The following is a 27,764-nucleotide window of genomic DNA, read 5'->3' as shown; positions in this document are numbered from 1 at the left end:
CAAAAGAAATCAATTTCTGTGATACTGCTTGTATGCCGTTTCATTTGCTTTGACTATGCGTTTGGTATTTTAACCCTCTGATGCCCCAATTTTTTTCCAGCTGATTAAATTTTCAATGTCAACGACACAAAAGCAAGAGAACTAAGCACGAAAAATTTATACGGAAAAATTCAGCATATTCTGCAAAGCCTCTTGAATAGTTTCAAATAAGTTTTCTTTTTATTTTGCCCATTTTTGTTGTTTTAAGGTATGTTTTACTAAAAGCTTCCTTATCCTAAAGGCGGGCTTGGGCATTAGAGGGTTAATAAGGCTTCGCCATTGAATATTAAAATGAGTATTCGGAGTAAAGAGAATAGACATTCAGAACTAAGAGAATATACATTCGAAAAAAACAGCATATGCTTTTGCCTTGAGAGCAGCATTTTATGTATGTGTGCACATGAGTTTTGTTTATCATTTTGGCATTATGGGCACAAAGTTTAGTTCCTCTTTATTAATAAGTAGTCCAAGAGGAGTTGACGGACTCTTTCAAAATCAAAAGCGGGCATTAAGTTCGAGTTTTGCCGCTAAAATAATTTTTCATTTTAGCGGCAAAACTTGAATCTCTAAAAGAATAACACAACCTTTTTGGCAAATTGGTAGGGAATGATCCAAAGGAACAATTGAAAAAGTCTATTTACTTTAAAATGTATTACTAAAGAAAAGTGAACGTGAAAACATGGCCATTTTAAAGCGATAATGCCAACTTAAAACCAGAAATTAAGTACAAAATTATTCGTTAATAAAATTCATATTTATTTCTATTTCTAAAGACGATAAATTTTAAATGCATTTATAATGGTGTTAAATGGTAGTAAACAATAGTTCACACCTAGGTTAGGTTAGGTTAGGTTATGTGGCAGCCATTAGCGTAGCTTGACAATTTTCCTAGGGGGGGTTATAGCCCCCCTAGCTAAAAAATTATATTTCATTTATTTATATTTCAATTAATGTTTTATTTCATAAAAATGAATAAAAAAATTAGACATCAAAATAACTCGAAAATTAATTTATAATAAAGCAACTAAAAGTAGTTCCACACATTTCCCAGCAAAAAAATTTGGAAGTTCTTCCAAGGGCACAAATTTAAAAGCACTTCCAGAAGATGTACTCCCAATGATGTTCTTTATTTTAACTACTCAGGAAGTTCTTTAAATTCAATTTTTTATAATTTGGTTTTTTCATACTTTTAATGGGAAATTTTAACTTATTTGTTTCAAATACCTTAAAAACGAAGTAAGAATTCATAAAATAGTACAAATAATTTAAATTTTGTCGAAAAAAAAAATTCTAAATCCAATCTGAAAAACTTGTGAATTTTTAAAAATATTTGAGGTCAAACGTTCCGACAAGCATTAGAATCCATTAAAAATTATAAAAATTATTTATTTGACAAAATATAACAGAATTTTTTAATATACATTCAAAACATTGAATTCGGATCACACCTAAAGAAGTGATGCAAATTCAGTGCAACGGCTGTTGGAATGGAGGACTTCCGTCCTATGACAATCCCATGTTAAATTCATCGCTTCTTCGCCAATTTTGCACCACTTCCGGATCCAAAAAGATCATTTTCATTACTTTTTTGGAGACGCTTTTTTGGCTGGGCTTGTTTATTTTTTATAAAAATGGAAAATCGTAAATAGGTTTTCAAATTCTGGGAGGGGCTAACATTTTTCTGGGGGGGTCTAAGCCCCCTCCCCAGAGGCCTTCCTACGCTTATGGTGGCAGCCCGATGTATCAGGCTCACTTAGACTATTCAGTCCATTGTGATACCACAGTGGTGAACTTCTCTCTTATCACTGAGTGCTGCCCGATTCCATGTGAAGCTCATTGACAAGGGACCTCCTTTTTATAGCCGAGTCCGAACGGCGTTCCACATTCCAGTGAAACCACTTAGAGAAGCTTTGAAACCCTCAGAAATGTCACCAGCATTACTGAGGTGGGATAATCCACCGCTGAAAAACGTTTTGGTGTTCGGTCGTAGCAGGAATCGAACCCACGACCTTGTGTGTGCAAGGCGGGCATGCTAACCATTGCACCACGGTGGCTCCCAAAGCCACACCTAAATAAATGTTTGTGTATATTGAAAAATTATTTATGTTTATACTCGAGTTTTTGAATTTCTTCGAAAATTTCAAACTTTTATACCAAATATATTTTTGTTTTGTTACTAAATTACTATTTTTGCAATAAAAAAATTATATTTTATCCAAAAGTTCAGTCCATTTCGTTCACAGATAAAAATAAGTTTGAGAATCAATAACTTTTGTTGGAAAACCAATAACAAAATTTGTTAATTTCCCTGCAACAAACTAATTTGTAGTTTTAATAACTATTATTAAAAAAAGTTGTTAGCATTCGTTACCATCAGAAGGCAACAAATAATTTGTGTTCTCAATAACATAATTTAATTAAGTAAGAAATTTGTTGAGCATCCAACAGAACAAAATATTTGTTGTTGAACGTTACGTTTAATCCTCAACAAATATTTTTGAATTCGTATGTGGTTTGTTGGAGTCTACCAATGACCTGTAACAAATTTATTGGTGTATTGACAAAAAATTGAAATTAAAATTGACCGAATTATGGTATGAATTGCCCCAAAATTGCAAATTTACCGGAACAATTTTGGATATATTTTGTTAAGTACATACAGAAAAGAAATATGACCAAAATGTTATTTTTGGACGGGGAACATGTAACATTTTTGTTTCGAATATCCTATACTCACTTTTGTAAATGTATGACGATTTTAAATTTGAGTAGTCCAGGGTCTAGCAAGCATTTTGACAACTTCTTGCCCAGTGCTTTATATTCTATTTAATTAGAATTTTAATATCTCTAATCCCGATATTAATATGGGTTTATTAATTATCTCATACAACAAACACATTTAAGAAACTACCAAACTGATGAGTGAGCTCTTTGCTTGCTATCATACACGTGCATGTACTCATACTCATTTTGTTCTAACGGTATTCTTCGCATACTTCTTTTAGCTTTCGTATATATTCTCAGCGATGTGCGCGTAACCAGTCTTGTATTTTTGTTTTCATATCGAAAGCAGTCAAATATTTTCGCAACAAAACAATTTGTTGAGAATTCAGAATATTTATATTATTTCCTCTGTCAAGCATCTACAAAAACATTTCAACAACAAATGCCTCATATTCAATACACAAATTTGTTGAGCATCAGCAGATTTTTACATACAAATAAAGTTGTTAATATTTAGTTGCAGTTATTTTTTTGTGTGTTTATATCAAGCACTGCTCTGTTCTGACTGTACATCTTTAATACCCACATTTTAAAGTTTCATTGTAAAAATTTAATATAGTAATGTTTAATCATAAACATCTTTTCGCAATTTTTGGTATATATGTAAAAATAAATGTAAAAAAATTGGTGTTCCATCGGAGCAGGTATTGAAACCACGACCCATTGCATTGAAGGCGGACATGCTAACCATTGCTCCACGTGTCCAACAAATTTATGTTTGTGTTAAATAATATTTTGTTTTCATCGGCCCGTGGGCGCCGCAAACTATGCTATACAAATATAATATCCCGAGTAAAACTTGAGGTATCTAATTTGATGCAATTAGATATGAGTATATCCGAAAAATGGTAAGATCTAATCATATCTAATTATTATGGAATTAGATCTGATCAGATCTCAATATTGACCTAGATCTAATGTCTTAGATATAATTATATCTACCCCGATATATAGTTGGATCTGATGTTAGATCTCATCCTATGTGGAATTATATATAATTATATCTAATCCTGTCTCATCATATGTGGGTAAATCTGCTTAGATCTAAAGTGGCCAATTGTGAGATCTAATTAGATCCACCAATTTTTACACGGGATGTAACGATAATTGTCTATGACAATATTGTTGATGACAATAATAGCTACGTAGCACAGTGGATAGTGTGTTGGCTTACAAACTGCACAGACGAAAAATACTGTTTTTCATATGTTTGTGTGTAAAAATTATATGTTTGGAACTCAAATTTTTTAACACAATATTTTTAAGTGCAAGCATATAACGTTCATAAACTAGCATAACATGTTTGGGATATATATGTTAATATGTTAGAACATATTATGTTTGGGATATAAAATGTTTGTAAATATAATATGCTTAGATGCAAACATATATTAATTTAGAAATAGCCTATAAACATATATGTGTTTAGAAAGAGATACCTAGAGAGTATGCTGCAAGTAAAATAATGGAAGTAACCAATTGGCGCCTTAAAAATATATCCACACAAAGAAAATTTTATTAAAATTTTTTTTTATGCCCTAAGGTGAAAAATAATATATTTGAACAATACAAACAATACAAAACAAACATAATAATGTTTCGGCAATATCCAATAATATGTGCTCCCTGCTAAATATATTTGGAACATATGTTAGAGTAGCGATTTTTTTGAGGGTGCAAATATGAGCCCATACACACCATATTCAGCACAAATACCTATAATTTCAGAAAAATCGGATAAAAATGCGACTAGAGGACCAAGAAGTCAAATCTAGAGATGGGAGATTAAGGATAAGCACAAAGTTTTAAGCCGATATTTAGTTTCACGCAGAGAAGGAATATGGTCACCTCAAAAATGTTTCAAAAGCAATATGTTATTTTTGTGTGGTGACCACTAAATGTTATTTTCACTAAAATGTTATTTTCTCGTCAAATATAACCTGCTTGCCGAAATCAGACACATGTTTTCCGAGAAAATAACATGGTTGTGAAAACCATGTTCAATGGTCACCACCCAAAAATAACATTTTGCTCTTAAAACATGTTTGAGGTGATCATATTCCTTCTCTGGGTGTTTGTTCGGAATTTAGCGTAATTTCAACGGACACTGTTAGATGGACTCAGAATTTAACCACGACGAAGAATACGTATGAAGTGGGGTCTAGGAAATAGAGCGACAAAGTTTACGAACCCATATACAATGGTAAGGGATATGAAAATATTTGTTACAATTAAAACATCAATAGGTTCAATTAATTTTTATTTTATTTAAACATTTAATTGAATCGAATAAATCTTTAATAATTTTTTGTGCTTCGTAGCTTCTTAAATAAAGTTGCACTGAACATAACCTGTAACCAATTAATAATACATAGAGTTAAATGTACAGATATATTTCGTATTTATCACTAGATAACGATCTTTAAAGTTTTTTCGACATTTTTGTGAAAGTATAAGTGGCAGTAGATATGCGATAATCCTTTTGGAACCCACTTACATATACCTTTAATGGGTTAATTCGAGTACACTTAATATTCGATTTAAAGCTGTCCTAACAAAAGTTCTTTCCGAAAATTCTGTCAACCTGATTTTAGCACACATGCACAAGTAGATGGTATTTTCAGCGGCTCCCCTCTAGTAAGTGTCGTGTCATTTTTGAGAACTAAGAAACTTCGATAGATGTACTTCTGTTTACATATGGCTTTATAGCCATTTGGTGAGGAACACATTCTGCAAGGTTCACCCTCGTCTCTGAAAATAAAAGAAAATATATAATTAATTGCAAAGACTTGAAATATAAACTCAAATGTGATTTACAGGCACTCCTCGCTAATGATGACCTGCTTGTATTTGGGTGTATTCACAACCGCTTCCCATGATCCCAAATTGGTACGATAACCATCTGGACTATATATGCTTACTCGACTTGGACACAGGCTCTCCTCGATTTCGGTATCCTCGATGCGAGGCATAATATTTTCTGGGTTAAGAAATTCATCGTTGAAAAACATTTCCAGATACGGATATTTCTTTGTAATAAGTTTTTCCAATAATGATTTATTTGGATAGTTTTGTAGTTTCATACAAATTTCACCATTCTTCTTTAAACAATCACCAAGGTCAATGGAATGTCCAATTTTATTCTGCAATATAGAGAGCATAAAAAAATAATAAGCAAATAGCTTAGGTAAAAATCCTACAAAGTCACACACACACAATTTTTTTCTGATTCAATCACGAAATTAATTGATCTAATTATTTTTTTAATTGAAAGATCCTCAATCACAGAAATGATAGTATCAAATAAAACATTAATTGATAACAGGTTGGCTGATAAGGTCTGACACATAGATGGCGTCGCTAGTATTAAATGCATATTATTTTTATATAGTACCAACCTTCAAATGATTCGTGTCAAAATTTGACGTCTGTAAGTCAATTAGTTTGTGAGATAGAGCGTCTTTTGTGAAGCAACTTTTGTTATTGTGAAAAAAATGAAAAAAAAAATTTTCGTGTTTTGATAAAATACTGTTTTCTGAAGGGAAAAAATACGGTGGAAACAAAAACTTGGCTTGATAATGAGTTTCCGGACTCTGCCCCAGGGTAATCAACAATAATTGATTGGTATGCAAAATTCAAGCGTGGTGAAATGAGGACGGTGAACGCAATGGACGCCCGAAAGAGGTGGTTACCGATGAAAATATCAAAAAATCCACAAAATGATTTTGAATGACCGTAAAATTAACTTGATCGAGATAGCAGAGGCCTTACAGATATCAAAGGAACGTGTTGGTCATATCATTCATTAATATTTGGATATGCGGAAGCTCTGTGCAAAATGGGTGCCGCGCGAGCTCATATTTTACCAAAAACAACAACGTGTTGATGATTCTGAGCGGTGTTTGCAGCTGTTAACTCGTAATACACCCGAGTTTTTCCATCGATATGTGACAATGGATGAAACATGGCTCCATCACTACACTCCTGAGTCCAATCGACAGTCGGCTGAGAGGACAGCGACCGGTGAACCGTCTCCGAAGCGTGGAAAGACTCAAAAGTCCACTGGCAAAGTAATGGCCTCTGTTTTTTGGGATGCGCATGGAATAAGTTTTATCGCCTATCTTGAGAAGGGAAAAACCATCAACAGTGACTATTATATGGCGTTACAGGAGCGTTTGAAGGTCGAAATCGCTGCAAAACGGCCCCATATGAAGAAGAAAAAAGTGTTGTTCCACCAAGACAACGCACCGTGCCACAAGTTATTGAGAACGATGGCAAAAATTCATGAATTGGGCTTCGAATTGCTTCCCCACCCACCGTATTCTCCAGATCAGGCTCCCAGCGACTTTTTCTTGTTCTCAGACCTCAAAAGGATGCTCACAGGGAAAAAATTTGGCTGCAATGAAGAGGTGATTGCCGAAACTGAGGCCTATTTTGAGGCAAAACCGAAGGAGTACTACCAAAATGGTATCAAAAATTGGAAGGTCGTAATAATCGTTGATCGCTCTTGAAGGAACTATGTTGAATAATAAAAAAAGAATTTTGACAAAAAAATGTGTTTTTATCTGTTAAACCGGGGACTTATCAGCCAACCTGTTACTATTAATTTTTGTGATTGATTTTTGTTTAAATTAACAAATTTGTTGAATCAATTAAATTTTTGTTGAATATTTTTTAAGATTCAATTAAACTTTATTTGGAAAAATTTTGGTGAAATTTTTTCTGTGAAATTATATTGTCTTAGAACTTCTCTCTCATCAAGAATATATCTTGTCTTATATATCTATATATAAAAGCCAAACTATGTTTGTTTATTTGTACACCCTCAAAAAAAATCGCTTCTCTAACATATGTTCCAAACATATTTTGAAGGAAGCACATATATTATTGGATACTGCCGAAACATTAAAATGTTCGTTTTATGTTAGCATATTATATGTTTGGAAGCATTTTGAGTCCAAAAATAGTTTATGCTTGGAAGAATTCCCCAAAGAAGATTGTCCTCATTCCCTCACGTAATTTTCACTTCCACGAAATTTTTGAGTTCTTCGCATCTTTTTCTGTAATACAAATATGCTGTTTTTTTTTCAAATGTCTATTCTCTTGGTTCCGAATATTCATTCTAATATTCAAATTAAATAATATTTAGACTTAAGCATATTAAATTTTTGGCCTTATCATGAAACAGTTTTCCGAAACAACAAACAAGCGGTTTCCCAGAAATTGCTCTCATTTCATTCTCTCGCTCTGTTATGTTGATATCTTTTTATTCAACCCTCCCGGTTTCCATCTCTATTTCGTTCTCTATACTAACTCTCTCTCTGTCGCTCTCTGAATAAAGTATCCCAACATATATATGTTTACTCGAAATTTGTAAATTTATTTATGTTTACATTCACACATATTATTTTTATGAAATATTCATGCCCCAAACATAATATATTCTAACATATTAACATATGTGTCCCAAACATTTTGTGTTAGTTTAGGAACATTACATGTTTGTACTTAAATGTATTGTGTTTAAAAATTGTGCCCGAAACACATTTTGTTTATATCGGAACATATGAAAAACATATTTTTCTAACAGTGTATGTTTCGGTTAAGCTCCGAAACGGCTAAATCGATTTACCTAAAAGTTTCAGGACACGTAGAGGGTAATTATGTGGTCAAAATTGGATACCTCATTTTTTGATGCCCGATTGGGGAAAGGGACCTTCCCACTTGTCCGATTTTTTATACATTTGACTTAAGTTCTCCGATGTGCTTGAAATATACAGGTAAGATTTATGCTGGTCTCTAGACAAAGATCCGCTACATTATTTTTCGATAATTAGTCGGGGAGAGGTCCTGCCCGACTTTTTTTATAAGTACAGTGAAAAAACTAAACTTTTCTGATTTACTAGTAATTTACAGGGGACGTGGGGGGAGGTTATGAAATTAATATGGGGTATATGATCTTTGATATTTGGACGGCTAATAGCTATTGATATTTGGATCGATTTACTTGAAATTTTCAGAGAACTAGAAATAAGGTACCTCATTTTTTGATGTCTGGGGGGTAGGGGACCTTGCCCTACTTTTTGAAAATTTAACTTAAGCATTCGATTTGTTTGGAATATTCAGGGAAGATTAAAGGTGGCTTATAGGCCTATATCCGCTACCTTATTTTCGATATTTGGTCGGAGAGGGGGATCTCCCTTTTCCCGATTTTTTTATGTATACACTCAACAAAATTTTACTAGGATCCAAAGATATTGACATTCCCTTAAGTATTTTGGTATTGATTACGACCCGAAGTTGCGGCTTCTTTAAAAGACATTTTTCAGCGAATTATCTGGCTTTAAATCTAGGATAAATAAAATTAAAATTAGGATGCAGATCTCATTTATCGAACTTTGATTCTCTATCCGCGATATATTAATAAGGCTGTTCACCTACAAACAAATGTCAGTTAAAAAATACAAATTATAATTTATTCAATAAAGATTCAATATTTCAGATAATATAAGGACGATTTCTTTAAATCAAAAATTTGTCTCTTTACTTTAACGGAGGGACGAAAGTTTCCAAAATTTGTGCCCTAAATTTAATTTAAAAAATTTTGAAGCAAAGATTATTAACTTCATTTTAATTAAAATTTCATTATTTTAATGAAATTCGTGCTTAATGATCTGAAAATTACGCATCTTAAAATTTTGGTTGCGTAATCTTTAATATCACGTAAATATTTTGTTAGTGTAGTAAAAAAGGAAAACTTCTACGATTTACTTGAGATTTACAGAAGTCATCGGGGGAGGTTATGCAATTAATATTGGGTTCCTTCTTTTTTTTGTATGTAGTCGGGGAGTGGAAAACTGAATTTCGATTTCGTTGAAATTTTCAAAGCTACTTTTTCGATATTCGGTCGGTCGGGAGGAACCTCACCCTTGCCCGATTGCTTTTATAGTAAAGCGAAAACAAACTAAGCTTCTCCAGTTTATTTGGAATGTACAGTGGGGAGGTTATACAAATAGTATGGGGTACTTAATTTATTGATATTTGGACAATAAGATTGTAGAACAGTTCTCCGATTGATATATTCATGGAATTTGAGGTTGGTCTCTAGACAAAGTCTAGACAAAATTTCTCGATAATTGGTCAGGGAGGGATTTTTTTTTTGTATAATCTACAATGAAAAAGCAAAAATGCTCATGAATTTCTTTTACGTTGAAGAGAAGGTAGCGATGACCTCTAAGTAGGAACTCGAGACTTAACTTTTTTATATTTGCACGGGAGGGTAAGCTCCTCCTGTCACAATTTGTAAGTAACAGGATTAAAAGTTTCCAATCTAAGGATGAAATGAGGAGAATGGTCTGTGACACAATTTCTGTAATATAATATTAAAACAGAGAGTTTTTCCAGTTGAAATAGAAAACTTGATTTTCCGGTACGTTGTGGGGAGTGGTACCTCTCTTTACCTAACCACACCCTCAAAAAAAATCGCCTCTCTAACATATGTTCCAAACATATTTTGCAGGAAGCATATATATTATTGGATAGTGCCGAAACATTAATATGTTTGTTTAATGTGAACATATTATATGTTTGGAAGCATTTTGAGTCCAAAAATATTATATGCTTAGAAGAATTTTCCCCAAAGAAGATTGTGCTCATTCCCTAACATAATTTTCACTTCCACGAAATTTTTTAGTTCTTGGCACCTTTTTCTGTAATACAAATAATGTTGAAGAAATTATTCAATTTTATAATTTTTTTAAATTTTACCTTTCGCCTGGACGGAGAATCGAACCGAGGACCATACAGTTTGTAAGCCAACACACTACCACTGAGCTACGTAGCTGTTATAGTCACCAGTAGACAATTATCGTTATAAGTTATATTTATATAGCATAGTTTGCAGCGCCCACGAGCCCATGCAAACATAACATTATTTAACAGAAACACACATGTGTTGGCAACGTGGAGCAGTGGTTAGCATGTCTGCCGTACATGCAAAGGGTCGTGGGTTCAATCCCTGCTCCGACCAAACACCAATTGTTTTTTTTTTTTAATTTACACATTTATATTTATACTATATTAAATTTTTATAATGAAACTTCGAAATGTGGGTTATTAAAGATTTACAGTCAGAAACAGTGCTTGATATAAACGAAATGGACTGAGCTTTTGGATAAAATATTATTTTTTATTGCAAAAATAACAATTTTGTAATAAAAAACTGTTTTTGGTATAAAAGTTTGAAATTTTGGAAGGAATTCAAAAACTCTAACAAAAGAAGAACGAGTCGAGTACAAACATACATAAATAATTTTATAATATACACATAAATTTATTTAGGTGTGAACAGTTTTTTTTACTAGCAATTAACACCATTTTAAATGCATTTAAAACTTATCATGTTTTGTACTTAATTTAATTTTTAACTTTAAGACCGGTATTAAGTTGGCATTATCGCTCTAAAATGACCCTGTTTTGCCTTTTACTTTTCTTTAATAATTCACTCTAAAGAAAATAAACTTTTTCAAATGTTTTCGCTACAAAACTCGAACTTAATGCCCGCTTTTATATTTGAAGGTGTCCATCAACTCCTCTAGGACTACTTATTAATAAAGAGGAACTAAACTTTGTTCTTATACATTTTACTGTTTAATTTTTCACTACACACAGAGAAAATTTCATTAAAATTGAGCCAACGAAAATTTTTCATTGATACAACGAAACATTTTCATTATGACAATGAAAATGTTCGTTAATAAAACGAAACGCCAAAATGATAAACAAAACACATGTCCACACATACGTAAAATGCTGCTTTCAAGACGAAAACACATGCTGTTTTTTTTTCAAATGTCTATCTTGGTTCTGAATATCTATTCTCTTTATTCCGAATACTCATTCTAATATTCAAATTAAATAATATTTAGACTTAAGCATATAAAATTTTTGGCCTTATCATAAAGCAGTTTCCGAAACAACATATAAGCGGTTTCACAGAAATTGCTCTCTTTTCATTCTCTCGCTGTGTTAATTTGATATCTATCGTCAACCCCCCCTGTTTCTATCTCTATTTTTCTCTCTCTGAATAAAATATCACAGCATATATATGTTTACTCGAAATTTGTAAAATTATATATGTTTACATTCACACATATAATTTTTATGAAACATGTATGCCCCAAACATAATATATTCTAACATATTAACATATGTGTTCCAAACATTTAGTGTTAGTTTGGGAACATTACATGTTTGCACTTAAATATATTGTGTTTAAAAATTGTGCCCGAAACACATTTTGTTTATATCGAAACATATGAAAAACATATTTTTCTAACAGTGCATGCTTAGAATTCGGAGGAAATGTGGAGGATTTTTTAAATATGTCGATGGTAAGGGCCACTCCACCATGACTTTTCGTCAAGTATATTAAGAAAAATATCTTTGATTTAAAATGCATGTATGAATGGCGTCAGGTACCTCTTGATACCATTCAAACTTCACCAATATTATCCTACTTGCTGGAAGCCAAAAATTGTGAACATAACTTTTTGGGTGAATCTCCCGCTTTCAGATGTTTTTAATTACAACTTTCTTTGTGGGTTCTGTGGCGAAATAATATGAAATCAATGAATGCTGGATATTCTATATTAAAATTTCTCAAACCCAAATTTTATAATGTTGTTACACACTTGAAGAGGATTAGAAAAGTCAACAGCACTGTGGATAGTCCATAATTACATATAGCCCCCATATAAACCGATCCCCCGATTTGGCTTGCGGAGCCTCTAAGAGAAGCAAATTTCATCCGATCTAGTTGAAATTTGGTACATGGTGTTAGTATATGGTCTCTAACAACCATTCAAGAATTGGTCCACATCGGTCCATAATTATATATAGCGCCCATATACCCCGATCCCCAGATTTGACCTCCGGTGCCTTTTGGAGAAGCAAAATTCATCCTATCTGTTTGAAATTTGGTACGTGATGGTAGTATATGATATTTAACAGCCATGCCAAAAGTGGTCCATATCAATCCATAATCATATATAGCCCCCATATTAACCGATCCCGATATTTGGTTTTGGAGCCTCTTGGAAGAGCAAATTTCATCCGAGTCAGTTGAAATTTGGTACATTGTGCTAGTATGTGGCCGTTAACAACCATGCCTAACTAGTTCCATATCGGTCTATAGTTATATATAGCCCTCAGATAAATTGATCCCCAATCACACAAAAATTGGACCACATCAAGTTCATAATTGTATATAGCCCCCATATAAGCGACCCCCATATTTCAATTCTGGCCACGTTTGGACTAACTCACAATTTAGAAAACGATGTTAAGAAGTTTTAAGATACCACAACCCAAGTAATTCGATCGTGGATGACAGTCTTTAGTACAAGTTTCTATGCAATCTATGGTGGAGGGTACATAAGATTCGGCCTGGCCGAACTTACGGCCGTATATACTTGTTTATAATACATATACCTCAAAAATCGTTAAAGTAATTGTTTTAAATTCGGCGCAGCGAAGCGGGTCGACTATAGCTAGTGTACTTATATAATCGGAAATTGATATTTTGGTGTTTAACAAGCGGAATGACAAACCCCATCATCATTCTATGGTGATGGGTATTTAAGATTGCCATCGGCAACTGTCGCCACAACCCAAGTAATTCGATTGTGGATGACAGTGTTTAGAAGAAATTTGTATGCAATCCATGGATGAGAGGGAACATAATATTCGGCCTGGCCGAACTTTCAGTCGTATGTCCAATGAAATCTGTGATCGTGATTGAATCAGGAAAAATTGTTTATCTTTGTAGTATTCATAAAATGGACCGTGAATTGTTAAAAAGCCTTCACACAACAACAGTCACATTTTCTAAGGCTTACCTCTTCAGTATCACCAGTTGAACTCGAATTTGTTCTTTTGGCGTTACTTGTATATGTAATTCCAGAATTATTATAAATGGAGCCAATAATATCTTTTTTATTTTTACTATCTGAAATATCGTGATCTTGTTCACCAAATTCTCCATTGTTTCCTTGACTTGATAGTGAGCCCTCTTCATATTCGGTATTCTAGAAAACGAAATAAAATTGATCTCAATATTTATTTCAAAATCAATCAAAAGAACTTACATTATACGTAACGTATCCAGTTCCATTGCCGAGATCAAAAATGCTGCTAATTAAATCACTGTAGTCTAGAGTATTATCGTCACTTGGTGTAGCGATAGAGCCAAAGTCATTGGTAGGCAATACATTGACATTTTCGTTAGGAATTGACTCAATCTTATTATCATCTAAATCGTATGTTTGTTCATTATTGTTTTGAAAATATCCGGGTTTTCTTTGGATTGGCAAGGATGTGGGTGGTTGCGATATTTCCGATAATCTGAAAACACTTTCCGCAATACGGCTTGGTTCAACAAGATTGGATACAGCGGATCGAAGTATCTGCACAAATAAAAAATCCTTCATTAAAGTGCTGAGAAAATAAAAAATTCTTCTTTAAAAACGAGAGTATACAGCCATAAGTTTGGCCGATTCGAATATTAAATAACCATCATCATGGATCACTTATAGTAATTTATTTTGAGAAAATCACGTCGTAATGAAATACTTGATAATATATAGAATTTCAGATGGATACGCTAGTAGAAGAAATTACGTTCTACAATCGTGAACGGACGGTGACAAAATGAAACGGAAACGTTAAAAAAAATCAATACGGAAAGATCACGATTTCGTCCACGGGCGTTCACGATTTCATGAACGGCATTCGGGTTGATCACCTCTTAGAGCAAAATTTTAGTTTTGGACGGTGAACATGTTTGTCACATCCAAGTTATTTTTCGGATATTAGGTATCTGATTTCGACATTTTTGCAACAATTTTGGATTCCAGTTTGAGCAGTTTCTCAACAGAATGAGTACACAAAATTTATATTTTTATCAAGTTGCCTAAAATTTGAAACCTAAAAATCCAGTAGGTAATGAATATAAGCCATCTCATATAAGAAAAACACGCATATCGGAAAATTTTATCAAAATACCACGTCTAAAGGACAATCCTCCATATAACATCTATAAGAAAAGTTGGTTATGAGACAGCAACAATTTATTGTGTGTTTTTTTTTCAACGACTATACTAGAATCCATTTCTATTAATTTTTGTTTGAGTTTTAGAGGAATCATAAACACCTCTTGTAAGTGTGCAAGAAAATGATGAAATAACGCCATGATTTGAAATATAAAATCTGTAGGTTTTTACCCCAATTATTTAAATGATTACGAGAAGTAAAATCTGGAAATTTTAAGTTCAGTTTCAAGCAATTTTCATGATCAGTGTACCAAGATCTGAAATCAGTCTATATGGAGGCCTTACCAAATGGACCGATAAAAACTAAATCATATACACTTTTTGTGGGTCTAAAAGGCCAGTATATTTTCAATTTGTGGCAAATCTGATAAAAACTGCAATTTCTAAAAACCCTAGGAGTTAAATCGGGAGATCGGTCTTATGGGGGCTATGCCAAAAACATGGAGGGATACACAAAATATTCAGTACATCTAAATGTAGTTCTACAATCTAGACCTCAAATCGGAGAGCCGGTTTATAAGGGGCTATATCAAAAACAGCACCGATACACAGTATATTCGGCACATCTCCTTATGGTCCTAGAATACCTCAAGATTTCCAATTTCAGGCAAATTGGATAAATACTACGGATTCTAGAAACCCAAGAAGTAAAATCAGGAGATCGGTCTATATGGAGGCTATACCAAAACATGGACCAATACTCACCATTTGCGGCACACCTCTTTATAGTCCTCGAATGCCTCTAGATTTTCAATTTCAGGGCTTCTACAAGCCCACAAAATAAAATCGGGAGATCGGTCTATATGGGGGCTATATCAAAATATGATCCGATAATCACCATTTTCGACATACCTCTTTATGGTCTGAATACCTCTAGACTTTCGGGCAAATTGGATAAAACCTACAGTTTCTACAATCCTAAGACCGCAAATCGGAGGATTGGCTTATATGGGAGCTATATCAAAACCTGGACCGATGTAGCCCATCCTCGAACTTGGCCTGCGTGCAGGAAAAAGACGATTATGTGCCAAATTTCAGGACGATAGCTCTATTATTGAAGACTGTAGCGTGATTACAACAGACAGATAGACGGACATGCTTATATCGTCTTAGAATTTCTCCCTGATCAAGAATATATATACTTTATATAGTCGGAAATCGATATTTCGATGTGTTACAAACGGAATGACAAACTTATTATACCCCATCACCATTCTATGGTGGTGGTTTCCCTCGCTGTATGCATTCAGCTCCCAAGTTGCATGCCGATAAGACTCATGAAGTCAAACGTTAATGAACTTTAGTAAATATAACTGGGCATTACAGTACACGCTATTGTTATTATTCGGTCAGCACCAGTTGGAAAAATCATCTGCAAGGTTTAGACTAGATAGTGTGCAAGATGCATTTCAGCAGGCCATATTCCCGACATCCCGATGGTATATCCGGCTGTTGTTATGTTCTCAAACCCTAACCGGATAGACAACATTTCCATTTCGTTTGGGAGGGCACACTTCGTTATATCAATCAAATGTGTCATTAAAATTGAGCCAACGTAACCGGTGATGTCAGATGTAGGGAAAAATCCTTTTACGTAGGGATTTTTTTTCGCAAAATTACAACCGTAGGGACAAACGTAGGGAATTTTTTAATTTCCAATGTATACTAACATTTTGCAACAAGAATAGTGCTTTTGCTTAATATTTCAGATATTTGAAGATCCGAAAATATATGGTAGTCAATGCATCAACTAATTGAATACGCATCGATGTTATTGTAATGAATTCATTTTGTAAAGCTCAGCGCTATCGTTAGAAGACGTTTTTCATTGGTTTTATTTAGTTAAAGAAATGGGTCGTTTTCATTTAGGAGAATCAACGCTTCCATTTAGGCACATAAACAGGTGATGGTTTCACCAACTTCACAATATTTTAAAAATACCGATCACTTGCAATGCATTCGCGTATTCGTTAATATGAATATATGATTTCTATTCTAATTCTAATTCTATTCAAATTACCCGTTGTAAGTTCGTCTAAATTATTGTCTTTTATACACATATTCATAAGAATTTTTAATGTTTTAGAAAAATGTCGTCTAGCGAAGATAATGAAACCACTCCAGCAAAATATAGAAAACAGCGTTTTTGTTCAAATTGGCTCACGGATGGTGAATTCAAGGTTTGGCTAGAGGCTGTCGAAAATTAGGATTTTAAATGCAAGTGCACTGCTTGTGGAAAATTCCTCAATTGCGGAAAATCTGGCTTTAAGAAACATGCGGCCACCAAAGTCCACAAGAAAAATGTTGGTAATGTTAAAAATGCAAGGGTGATACGGTCAAAATTTGGTCAATATAAACTTGACGTATTTCTTTCAATTTTGCATTTAAAAAACCTGAACACCCCTCATTTTGAAGGTGTGTGTGTGTGTGTAGAATGTTGCTCGTATTTTGATTTTGGAATTCACTCTTCAGTTGTCAAAATGCCGTCCAAGCAAGAAGAGCAGCGTATCAAAATTTTGCTCGCGCATCGCGAAAATCCGAGCTACTCGCACGCAAAGTTGGCAAAATCGCTAAAAGTTGCCAAATCAACCGTTACAAATGTAATTAAAGTGTTTGGGGAACGTTTGTCGACAGCCAGGAAGCCTGGATCGGGGGGGGGGGGGGAAATCGAAAACCGGAAGCCGCTGAGACGACAAAGAGAGTTGCCGGTAGTTTCAAGCGAAACCCTAACCTCTCTCTCCGAGATGCCGCAAATAAGCTGGGTGTATCGTCTACAACCATGCATCGAGCCAAAAAACGAGCCGGACTATCGACTTACAAGAAGGTAGTGACTCCAAATCGCGATGATAAACAAAATACGACGGCCAAAGCGCGATCCCGGAGGCTGTACACGACGATGCTGACGAAGTTTGACTGCGTGGTAATGGACGACGAAACCTACGTCAAAGCCGACTACAAGCAGCTTCCGGAACAGGAGTTTTATACGGCAAAAGGAAGGGGAAAGGTAGCAGATATTTCCAAGCACATAAAACTGTCAAAGTTCGCAAAGAAATATCTGGTTTGGCAAGCCATCTGTACCTGTGGCTTGAAAAGCAGCATTTTTAGCTTCCGGGACTGTCAATCAAGAAATTTACGTGAAAGAGTGTTTGAATAAACGTCTGCTGCCTTTCCTGAAGAAACACGGTTGTTCCGTACTGTTTTGGCCGGATTTGGCATCTTGCCATTACGGTAAAAAGGCCATGGAGTGGTACGCCGCCAACAACGTGCAGGTGGTTCCCAAGGACAAGAACCCTCCCAACACGCCAGAGCTCCGCCCAATTGGGAAATACTGGGCTATTGTCAAGCGGAACCTAAAGAAGACCAAAAAACTGCTAAGGACGAGCAGCAGTTCAAGGCAAACTGGCTTTCTGCGGCGAAGAAGGTGGACAAGGTGGCTGTACAAAATCTGATGGCAGGTGTCAAGCATGAGGCCCGGCAATTCGGATTTGGTAAAACGGAAGCCTAACTGAATATTTTTCCTGAATTTTATACTAATTGAACTTGAAAAAGAAATTTAATTTGATTTTTTAAATAAACGATTTCACCGATTTACACGCGTTTTCCCTTGACCAAATTTTGACCGTATCACCCTTTACAATCCTTCTTTGAAAAGGTACCGTCAAACGTGGGCAATGATGTTGCATACTTTGAAATACGATTAAGCCTGTTCTTCGCAGAACATAATGTTGGTATTCAAATTATTGAACATTTGGTTCCTTTATTAAAGGATATAGTCCCAGACTCATCCATAATACAAAATGCTCAATTAAGACGAACAAAGTGCACTAAGATAATACAAAATGTTTTAGCAAGAAATGAGCAGGAAGTTTTGGTTTCAAAGCTGAAACAAATAAGTTCTCTGTACTAATCGATGAGAGCACAGTTCTTTCGCATAAGAAAACTATGTGTCTCCTAGTTCGATTTTTTGATAACGAACAGGAGAAATCCATTGTACAACTTCTTGACTTGTTGGATCTGACTGCACTGCAGAAGCTCTTTACGGAATATTTAAAAAATGTATAGATGATCATGAAATACCATACAGTAATATTATTGGCTTATGTTGTGATGGCGCCAATGTAACGGTAGGACAACACAATTCGTTTTATTGCAAATTGATAGCTTATCTACCTGACGTTACAATTATTAAATGTATTTGCCACTCATCCGCTATTATAGCCAATAAGGCATGTCTTCAATTGCCCAGATCACCTGAGGAATTAATACGACAAATTGGGACGTATATATCAGCAAGCTCAAAGCGATGCAGTCAACTAGAAGAGTTTCAAGAAATGCTGAACGAAGAAAAAAGAAAAATTTTAAAAACATGCGAGACGAGATGGTTGTCTTGACAAACGTGTAATGAAAGGATATTGCAAAACGGGGACGTTCTTGAAGAGTATTTCCAATTTGCACATTCCCAGGACAAATTAAAATCGGCCGAATTAATTCTGAAAGATTTTAGAAATGAATGCAACAAAACCTATTTGTCATTTTTAAAGTACGTCATCGGTTGGGACGTATATATCAGCAAGCTCAAAGCGATGCAGTCAACTAGAAGAGTTTCAAGAAATGCTGAACGAAGAAAAAAGAAAAATTTTAAAAACATGCGAGACGAGATGGTTGTCTTGACAAACGTGTAATGAAAGGATATTGCAAAACGGGGACGTTCTTGAAGAGTATTTCCAATTTGCACATTCCCAGGACAAATTAAAATCGGCCGAATTAATTCTGAAAGATTTTAGAAATGAATGCAACAAAACCTATTTGTCATTTTTAAAGTACGTCATCGGTCACTTTAATGCTCTAAATGCTTTATTTTAAAGTAAAAAATCTATGTTACATGTACTGCACTCGGAATCAACAAAATTTTTTTAAACTGGGACACAATTTTATTAGAAAATCAGAATTGAAACTGAATTGTAATGTGTGGTCGCCACATATTACCTTGGCAGTGGAAGATGTATTTGTTGGTAATGAGTGCGAAGAATTATTAAAATCATTTCCTGAACAAAAAGCGTGTCAGGTAAAGACAGATTGTCTTAAATTCTATATCACAGCTCTAGAAGAAATTCAAAAACGACTTCCATTATAAATCGATTCAATATTTAAAGAAATGGAATTTCTAAATCCTGAAATAGCACTTGAAGGTGACAATAAAACGGAATTTCAGTTTAAACTGTTAACATACGTAAAAAGTTTAATATTGACATTAATCAACTTACCAATGAGTGGATAACAATGGAATATATATTTTTTCTTTTTTGTAATTGAACGAAAGACTTTAGCGAAGATGGATGTCGAACAATTCCATTTTCGCTAAGTAAGTGTAAAAATTTTAATGAAGAATTATTATTTCCCAATTTTTCTAAGATAGTTGACTTTTTAATATGTATGCATCACGCTAATGCAGACACCGAACGAATATTTTCCGTTGTAACGGATTTAAGAACAAAAAAGAGAAATAAGTTAAGTCATGACATTATGAATTCGATATGTATTATACGATCTCATTTGCAATCAACTGAAAGTAGTTGTATTACTTTCAAATGTACCTCTAGTCATTATAATAGGATGAAATACAAAACACTTTATTATAATTAACACAAAGTTCCTTAAAACTTTAATTCATTACTCGACTACCTGAATTAAACATTTTATGTTACTTAACTTTAAAGAAATTGAATTTCAAAATAAAATATATGTTTTTTATTGCCATTTTAGTTTGAATTTTATTCATTACCGTAGGGAAAAATGTTGGGAAAAAAATGTTGGGCGTAGGGAAAAAAAGAAATTTTTTGGAGCCGCGTAGGGAATTTTCAAAAAACCTCTTGGCATCACTGAACGTAACACATTACCGAGCACCTCCAGACTGATGATCGTGCAACGAGAAGGCAAAGGCGAGTTTACCGTGCCCATAGACATTATAACAAATAAATGAGCCATGGGTGTCAAACTATGTTTAACAGTTCCGAAGATTAAGAATAAACGAGAAAAATAAGAGCACGCTTACAATCTCTTTCGTTTTCCTTTTTGTAGTTTGCCAATTTTACACAAAACTAGAACGTTTATAATGCAACAGAGAATTTATAAATAAATTAATATATTAAAAGTTCATATTTGAACAAAAATTGTGACCAAAACCGCGAAAATACGAAATTTAATTTTGAGCAGCATTGCTCTTTACGAACAGCACAAAAGCAAATGCGCGAAAATTAATGTTTGGGACTGACTTTTTACGGAAAAATCAAAACGAAATGTCAGAAAATTAATTTTTGGACCTGACACGTTTTTTAAAGAGAATAGTGGATCATCTATGTATGTATTATAAGGTCTATGAACGTGCCTTCAAAACAGTCATCCACGCTTTATATACAAAGATAATTTAATCAAAATTGAGCCAACGAATTTTTTATTGATGCATCGTAACATGAAAGCAATGAACATTTTTGTTAAAGAATGAAGCATTTCGTCGTTTAACAGAAAATGTAACAATGATAATTATTGTCATATTTACGATTTTTTTCCGTTCGCTCAATTTCAGTGACACATTTTGTTTATATAACGAAGATTTTTTCTACCAAAAGCTTCAAAGTGATTGACTCGGATTGTTTGACTACTATGGTGCTGAAACTATATGACTACATTCAATATTGACGGTATTCAGATGGGCAGGATTACTACCATTGTGTTTTTTGAACTAACATTACAGAAGGACCTGATGGAATTACTCCGGCGGAGTTACAAGCAGCGACTGACAAAATTATCCCCTGGTTGTCGGTGATATATAAAGGATGTATCAACTTATCATATATCCCAGAAAAGTGGAGGGAAACAAAAGTCGTTTTCATATCTAAAGCGGGAAAAGCCTCTCACTCGAGGGCGAAGGATTTCCGACCAATCAGCTTATCCTCATTCCTACTTAAGACTCTGGAGAGGATGATAGATATTTATCTTAGAACTAGCATCGATTCAAGTTTGTTCTCGAAACGACAGCACGCATACTCGAAGGGCAGGTCTACTGAGACCGTATTACATGAACTAGTCAGCTTTATTGAAAGCTCACTATCTGTCAAAGAATACACAATCGTGGCGTTTCTAGACATCAAAGGGGCGTTCAATAACGTCCATCCGAGTTCGATATTAAATGGACTGACAACTCTGAATGTTGATCAATGTTTACTTAGGCTGTTAGACGAACTTCTAATGAAGAGACGTATTACAGCCACACTAGGACAAGCAAACATACAAAGGTATGTGAACAGAGGCACTCCCCAAGGAGGAGTTGTATCGCCTCTTCTTTGGAATTTTGCTATAAATAACCATCTGGTTAACCTAGAAAAATAAAGGATAAAAGTGGTGGCATTCGCAGATGATGTGGCTCTAGCAGTCAGGGGAAAATTCCCATCCACAATCAGAGATATTATTCAGAGGGCCCGGATGACTGAGAAATGGGCGAAAGACAATGGTCTTGGGGTAAACCCTGCAAAGACAGAACTAGTCATGTACTGCAAAGATCGCAAAACTTCCACAGTTAGGCCATTTCCTTAGGGGGTATTGAAATTTCCTTTGGTGAGTGTGCAAAATACCTTGGCGTTATTTTGGACAGGAAGCTGAACTTTAAGCTCAATATTGAAGAAAGGGCGAGAAAAGCAACGGTGGCTTTGTACTCGTGCAAAAAGGCAATAGAAAAAAAGTGCGGACTAAAACCAAAAATTGTGCATTGGCTATACACGGCAGTGGTTAGACCTATAATGCTATATGGTGTTGTAGTCTGGTGGCCGGCACTTCACCAGCCAACAAGTTTAGACAAAGTTCAGCGTATGGCGTGTTTGTGTATCTCAGGCGCATTCAGCAAGACAGGAATAAATTCCCTTAATGTCATGCTGCATATATTGCCTTTAGACATTTTGGCCAAACAGTCAGCTGCAACAACGGCTGTGCGGTTGCGCGAGCTATCGCTGTGGTCGGAAAAAAGTTACGGTCACAGTTCGGTCCTCAAAATAATGCCAGATGTGCCTAACGTAGTGGATTACACTTTGGCGAGTCCACTTTTCAACAAAAAGTTTGAGACTCTAATCCCCAACAGTGAGGCGTGGTGCACACAGACCCCGGGCAATAAAAAATATATAGGTTTCTACACTGATGGCTCCAAATTGGATGGACAATTGGGTTTCGGAGTATATTCTAATGATCTGGAACTTCGAATAGCGATAAGATTACCCAATCACTGTAGTGTTTTTCAGGCTGAAATATTAGCAATAAGAGAGGTGGCGAATTGGCTGAGAAGTAATGCTCCAAAAAATGTGGGCATTAATATATACTCAGACAGTCAACCTGCAATAAAATCCTTGGACTCTGTGTTCCTCAACTCGAAAACGGCCATCGACAGCCGCAAATCTCGCAATGAGATGGCTGAGCAGTACAATATTCACCTAATATGGGTGCCTGGCCATAGGAACATACCGGGGAACTGCGAAGCGGATGAGTTGGCAAGGCAAGGGACTACCTTACATATTCCAGGGGAACTAGAATCTGTCGGTATGCCCCTGGCTACCTGCAAGCTCATGCTGCGTAAGAAGGCTGTTATAATGGCAAATGTTCGATGGGAGAAATGCAAGGGCTGTAACGACACCAAGCAAATATGGCCCCATTTAAACTTAAACCGTACACTAGATATGCTAGTGTTCTCGAGACATCAGATATCACTCCTGATATCCTGATAACGGGTCGATGCCTGATAGGCGATTTTGCAAAAACTATTGGCTCGAAGTATAATGACTATTGTATGAGCTGTCATGATGCGGAGGAAAAGGGATCAATTAAACACCTCTTGTGTGAGTGTCCTGCATTTTGTGTAAAGCGCAAGCAACTTTTAGAAGCATATAGCTTCAGATTACTGGCGGATCTGGAAAACGTTAACTTACGCAGTTTGCTAATGTTTTTGGAAAAATCTGGTTGGTTCAACAAAGGAAAATAATCAAGAAAGTTCAGCGGTTAAAACTAGATGTGCCCATATGTAATAGGTACTTTTAGTTAATGTGGTATCACAATGGACGGAATAGTCTAAGTGAGCCTGAATCGTAATCGGGCTGCCACTTTAACCTAACCTAACCTAACTTATAGATGGTATGAATATTATTTTATTTACTTTTAAAAGGTAATTTCCAAAACCGAATTTTTATACCCTCCACCATAGGATGAGGGTATATTAACTTTGTCATTCAGCTAGTAATGCATCGAAATCAGACCCCATATAAAATTGTCCGTCTGTTCCAATTAGGTTAACTTCCGAAAAAACATGCTATAGAATTAAAACTTGGTACAAGTACTTCTTATCAATGTAGGTCGGACGGTATTGCAATTGGACCATATCAAACCACTTTTAAGTATAGCCTCCTTATAATCCGACCCCAGATTTAACTTGCGGAGCCTCTTGGAGGAGCAAATATCATCCGATCCGATTTTGTATGCAATGTTCTATATGACGCAAAACTTGGTCCACAAGTATATATAGCATTTTTTGGGCTGTCATAGACTTCATATGGACTAACTTTATTAATTTTACTTTATTAATTTAGTTGACAATGTTAAGAAATATTAAAATACCTTGCCATCCGTAAGAGTTACCACAGCCCAATGCGATTGTGGATGACCGCGTTTAGTAGAACTTTCTACGCAATCCATGGTGGAGGGCTTGGCCGATCTAACGGCCATATTTACTTGGTATGAAATTTATTATTTTAAGATTTTTTAATGTCCATATAAGAAACTCATTTCTTATAAACAAAAAATGTATATAAGAACAAAAGTTGCGTTTTTCTGACTGTTTAGTTGTAATAAATGTACTCACCTCCACGGCATCTAAAGTTGCGATCACTTCCAATTCATTGGGTACTTGAAATTTATCACCATTTTCATATTGTTCTGATGTTGATGGCAGCAGGCCATTTATTTTGGGTGTCATTAGGAGATTATTTCCATTAATTTTTCCATTTGGATCATTTGACGCCACAGGAATATGATAATCATTCTTGACCAACTCATTGTGTTTGAAATGTTCAACTGGCTCTGATATTTTCCCATTCGATTCTTCATCTTGACCCTTGCCATGGTTATATCTTAAAGAGTACACTATGGACATATGCGGGGATGATTCAAATTTTTCCGATACTCTAAAGATTTGCTCTTTGTTACCATTTCCAATTTTGCCTTCGATGTGAATGAGTTCACTTGCACATATTATCTAGGGGGAAAACAAGGATCGAACCATTGATTTTTTAGTAAATAAAACAAACAAATATAAATAGTACATATAAACAGAAAATAACCGCCATATTTGGAAATGTTTGCCGCCACCAGTTTTTTGTTATTTAAAATATATATGCACTACAACAAAGTAAAGCGCTATTGTTTTTTTACTACAAAAAATGTCGGAAATAACACAAAATTAGATTAGAATTTTTCGAATTGGCTACTTTTGGCACGAATGATGACATTTAAACGGTAGACAAAGCCATCACACGCTGCACGAAAATGACTCTGCGGTAGAGGTGTGCGCGTGAGTGAAATGTCACTCACAATCACGCACGATACGCGTGATAGCCACTCATGCACATTCACGAAATGAAAACCAGTACTCACGCACGCTTACGCTCGAACTATTTTTAACAGTTCAGGCTCAGGCATGATTCACGACAATTCAAGCAACTCACGACAAATTCACGAGACACACTACATATTCAAACCTGAAATCAGTAAAGGTAAGAAAATTCATGAATAGAATATAGTTCGACAGCTAAATTAATTTCAGTTAACATACGAGAAAGAATTAAATTTTAATTTTTTTTCGTGAGTATGATTTTGCAGAAATTTTATTCACGCCAATCCTGAACCGATTTTGTGTCTGACGCACGGCATATTTGTTTCAGTCCCATTTATGCACATTCACGAGAGTTGCTTCAGATTTTGTTTACGACTCACGTGCGTCACGACAATTTCAAAACAATGTCACTCGCACACCTCTACTCGGCGGTACTTTAGCCCATTTCCGGTGAATTTCCGACGTGAGATGATCGATACTTTGCTATTTTTTAGTGCTAACCTTACTCTCCAAAATTGCTCAGACAGAGATTTTAGCAACCATTGTATGGTAGATATATTGTGATGAACCTCCTTTTTAAACCATTAATGGTTGACGCATGTTAAGTGAGGTGGTGTTGAGTCCTCTTGGACTCTCTGGTGGCTAATCGAAGGTATACATTTTCAGGTGGCCTCTTTGGTAAGTAAACTCGATCATTTTCTTCACAAACTGCTTAACTTGGAAATGTTTCCACATTGCGGTGAAATCACTGGGAGAAGCTTTTGCAACACTTAGAAATGTCACCAGCAGAGAATGAAGCCGCAAATCGCGCCGCCGACGATTTTTTGCCAGTCGACGCCGAACATGTCAACTCATCTCGACTCAAATTTAGCCTCCAATTAATCAAAAATATCGGTTTAAATAAAAAAAACATGTATTAAAAATTGTTGTATATTTTGCCAAAATTCTGAACTTTTCGCTGCTACAATTATTTGCACAAATTTAGCTCTGAAAATTTAAATGAAATGTAAATTTGATTGTAAGATTTGTTGTACCACTAATCTCCTTAACATTCGGATAACTTCAAATTAATTTTATAATGGATAATTGTCCTCCGCCGAAGAGACATATTTATTTCGGCTTAGCCGCCGCTGCCGGAGGCAAAAATGTAGTGTCAGCTGCCGCCGACAAAAATAGGTTGGCTTCATTCTCTGGTCACCAGAATTACTGGTGTTGTTACCGCTTTGTGCGTTCGTGGAATTTCTTCAAAAAATGTTTCCACTCTTTATAACACATTAAAATCTCGGTCTCGTAAAAATTGTAAATATTCTTGATCTTGGTTTAATTATAAGTCGTTCTAGATATGACAGTCCGCCCATCGTTTGAAATCATGCTAACTTCCGAATGAAACAAGCAATCGACTTGAAACTGGCCCAGGCTGTAGTTATTGATGTAGGTAAACCAGAGAAACTCGCTTTTTAACTTAATCGACATTTTCATATTCATAATAATGTCCCATATACTAAACATTTAATTATGGACTCATTTGTATCCGAATTCAACTGGCTTTATGGAATTCCAATTAATAATAAATTAAAAAATATTTTTCACACTTACCGGATTGAAAATAGCGATAAAAATAATAAGGAAATTTGCGGAAAACTTCTTCATGATGAAATGTTTTATAACAAGTAGAGAGGACTATGTTCAAATGGATCCAGATGGTACCAATTCGTCTATGACAAAAATAAATCTTTGCGGCATCACAGCATTTTTCTATCCGTCCAAAATGTTTGAAACGTCGAAGTGCTATCATCTATCAACAAATAATCAGAAAAATGTCGTATTTAAAATTAAAAATATTTTACTTTGTCTCACTTCGTAGGGCAGAGACACGAGTGTTCAATATTTTGAAATGTTATCAATTGGGATCGTATTTTGCTATCACAGTTCATATTGATACGTTAGCGATGAACCCAGGAAAATGTAAACAAAACAAACAAGTAAGGAAAGTCTAAAGTCGGGCGGGGCCGACTATATTATACCCTGCACCACTTTGTAGATCTAAATTTTCGATACCATATCACATCCGTCAAATATGTTGGGTGCTATAAAGGGTGATACGGTCAAAATTTGGTCAATATAAACTTGACGTATTTCTTTCAATTTTGCATTTAAAAAACCTGAACACCCCCCATTTTGAAGATGTG

The 27,764-nt window shown here is 35.0% G+C and overlaps 1 protein-coding gene across 1 annotated transcript; it reads right to left on the bottom strand.

The window, feature by feature from the left end:
- Positions 1-5,070: 5,070 nt before the first annotated feature.
- LOC142221757 (uncharacterized) lies at positions 5,071-27,395 on the bottom strand. The gene is made up of 6 exons (XM_075291550.1): positions 27,172-27,395; positions 24,826-25,218; positions 13,971-14,288; positions 13,722-13,910; positions 5,641-5,966; positions 5,071-5,574 (listed from the first exon to the last, which is right to left on the bottom strand). The coding sequence occupies exons 1-6, from the start codon at positions 27,223-27,225 to the stop codon at positions 5,403-5,405; spliced, it is 1,452 nt and encodes a 483-aa protein (XP_075147665.1). The 5' UTR covers positions 27,226-27,395; the 3' UTR covers positions 5,071-5,402.
- Between the last annotated feature and the right edge of the window lie 369 nt (positions 27,396-27,764).

This window comes from Haematobia irritans, chromosome 1, assembly GCF_050003625.1.
Source record: "Haematobia irritans isolate KBUSLIRL chromosome 1, ASM5000362v1, whole genome shotgun sequence".
In the NCBI taxonomy this organism is placed as follows: Eukaryota; Metazoa; Arthropoda; class Insecta; order Diptera; family Muscidae; genus Haematobia; species Haematobia irritans.
The sequence above is the reverse complement of the archived record's forward strand: the minus strand, read 5'-3'. Positions and strand labels throughout refer to the sequence as shown.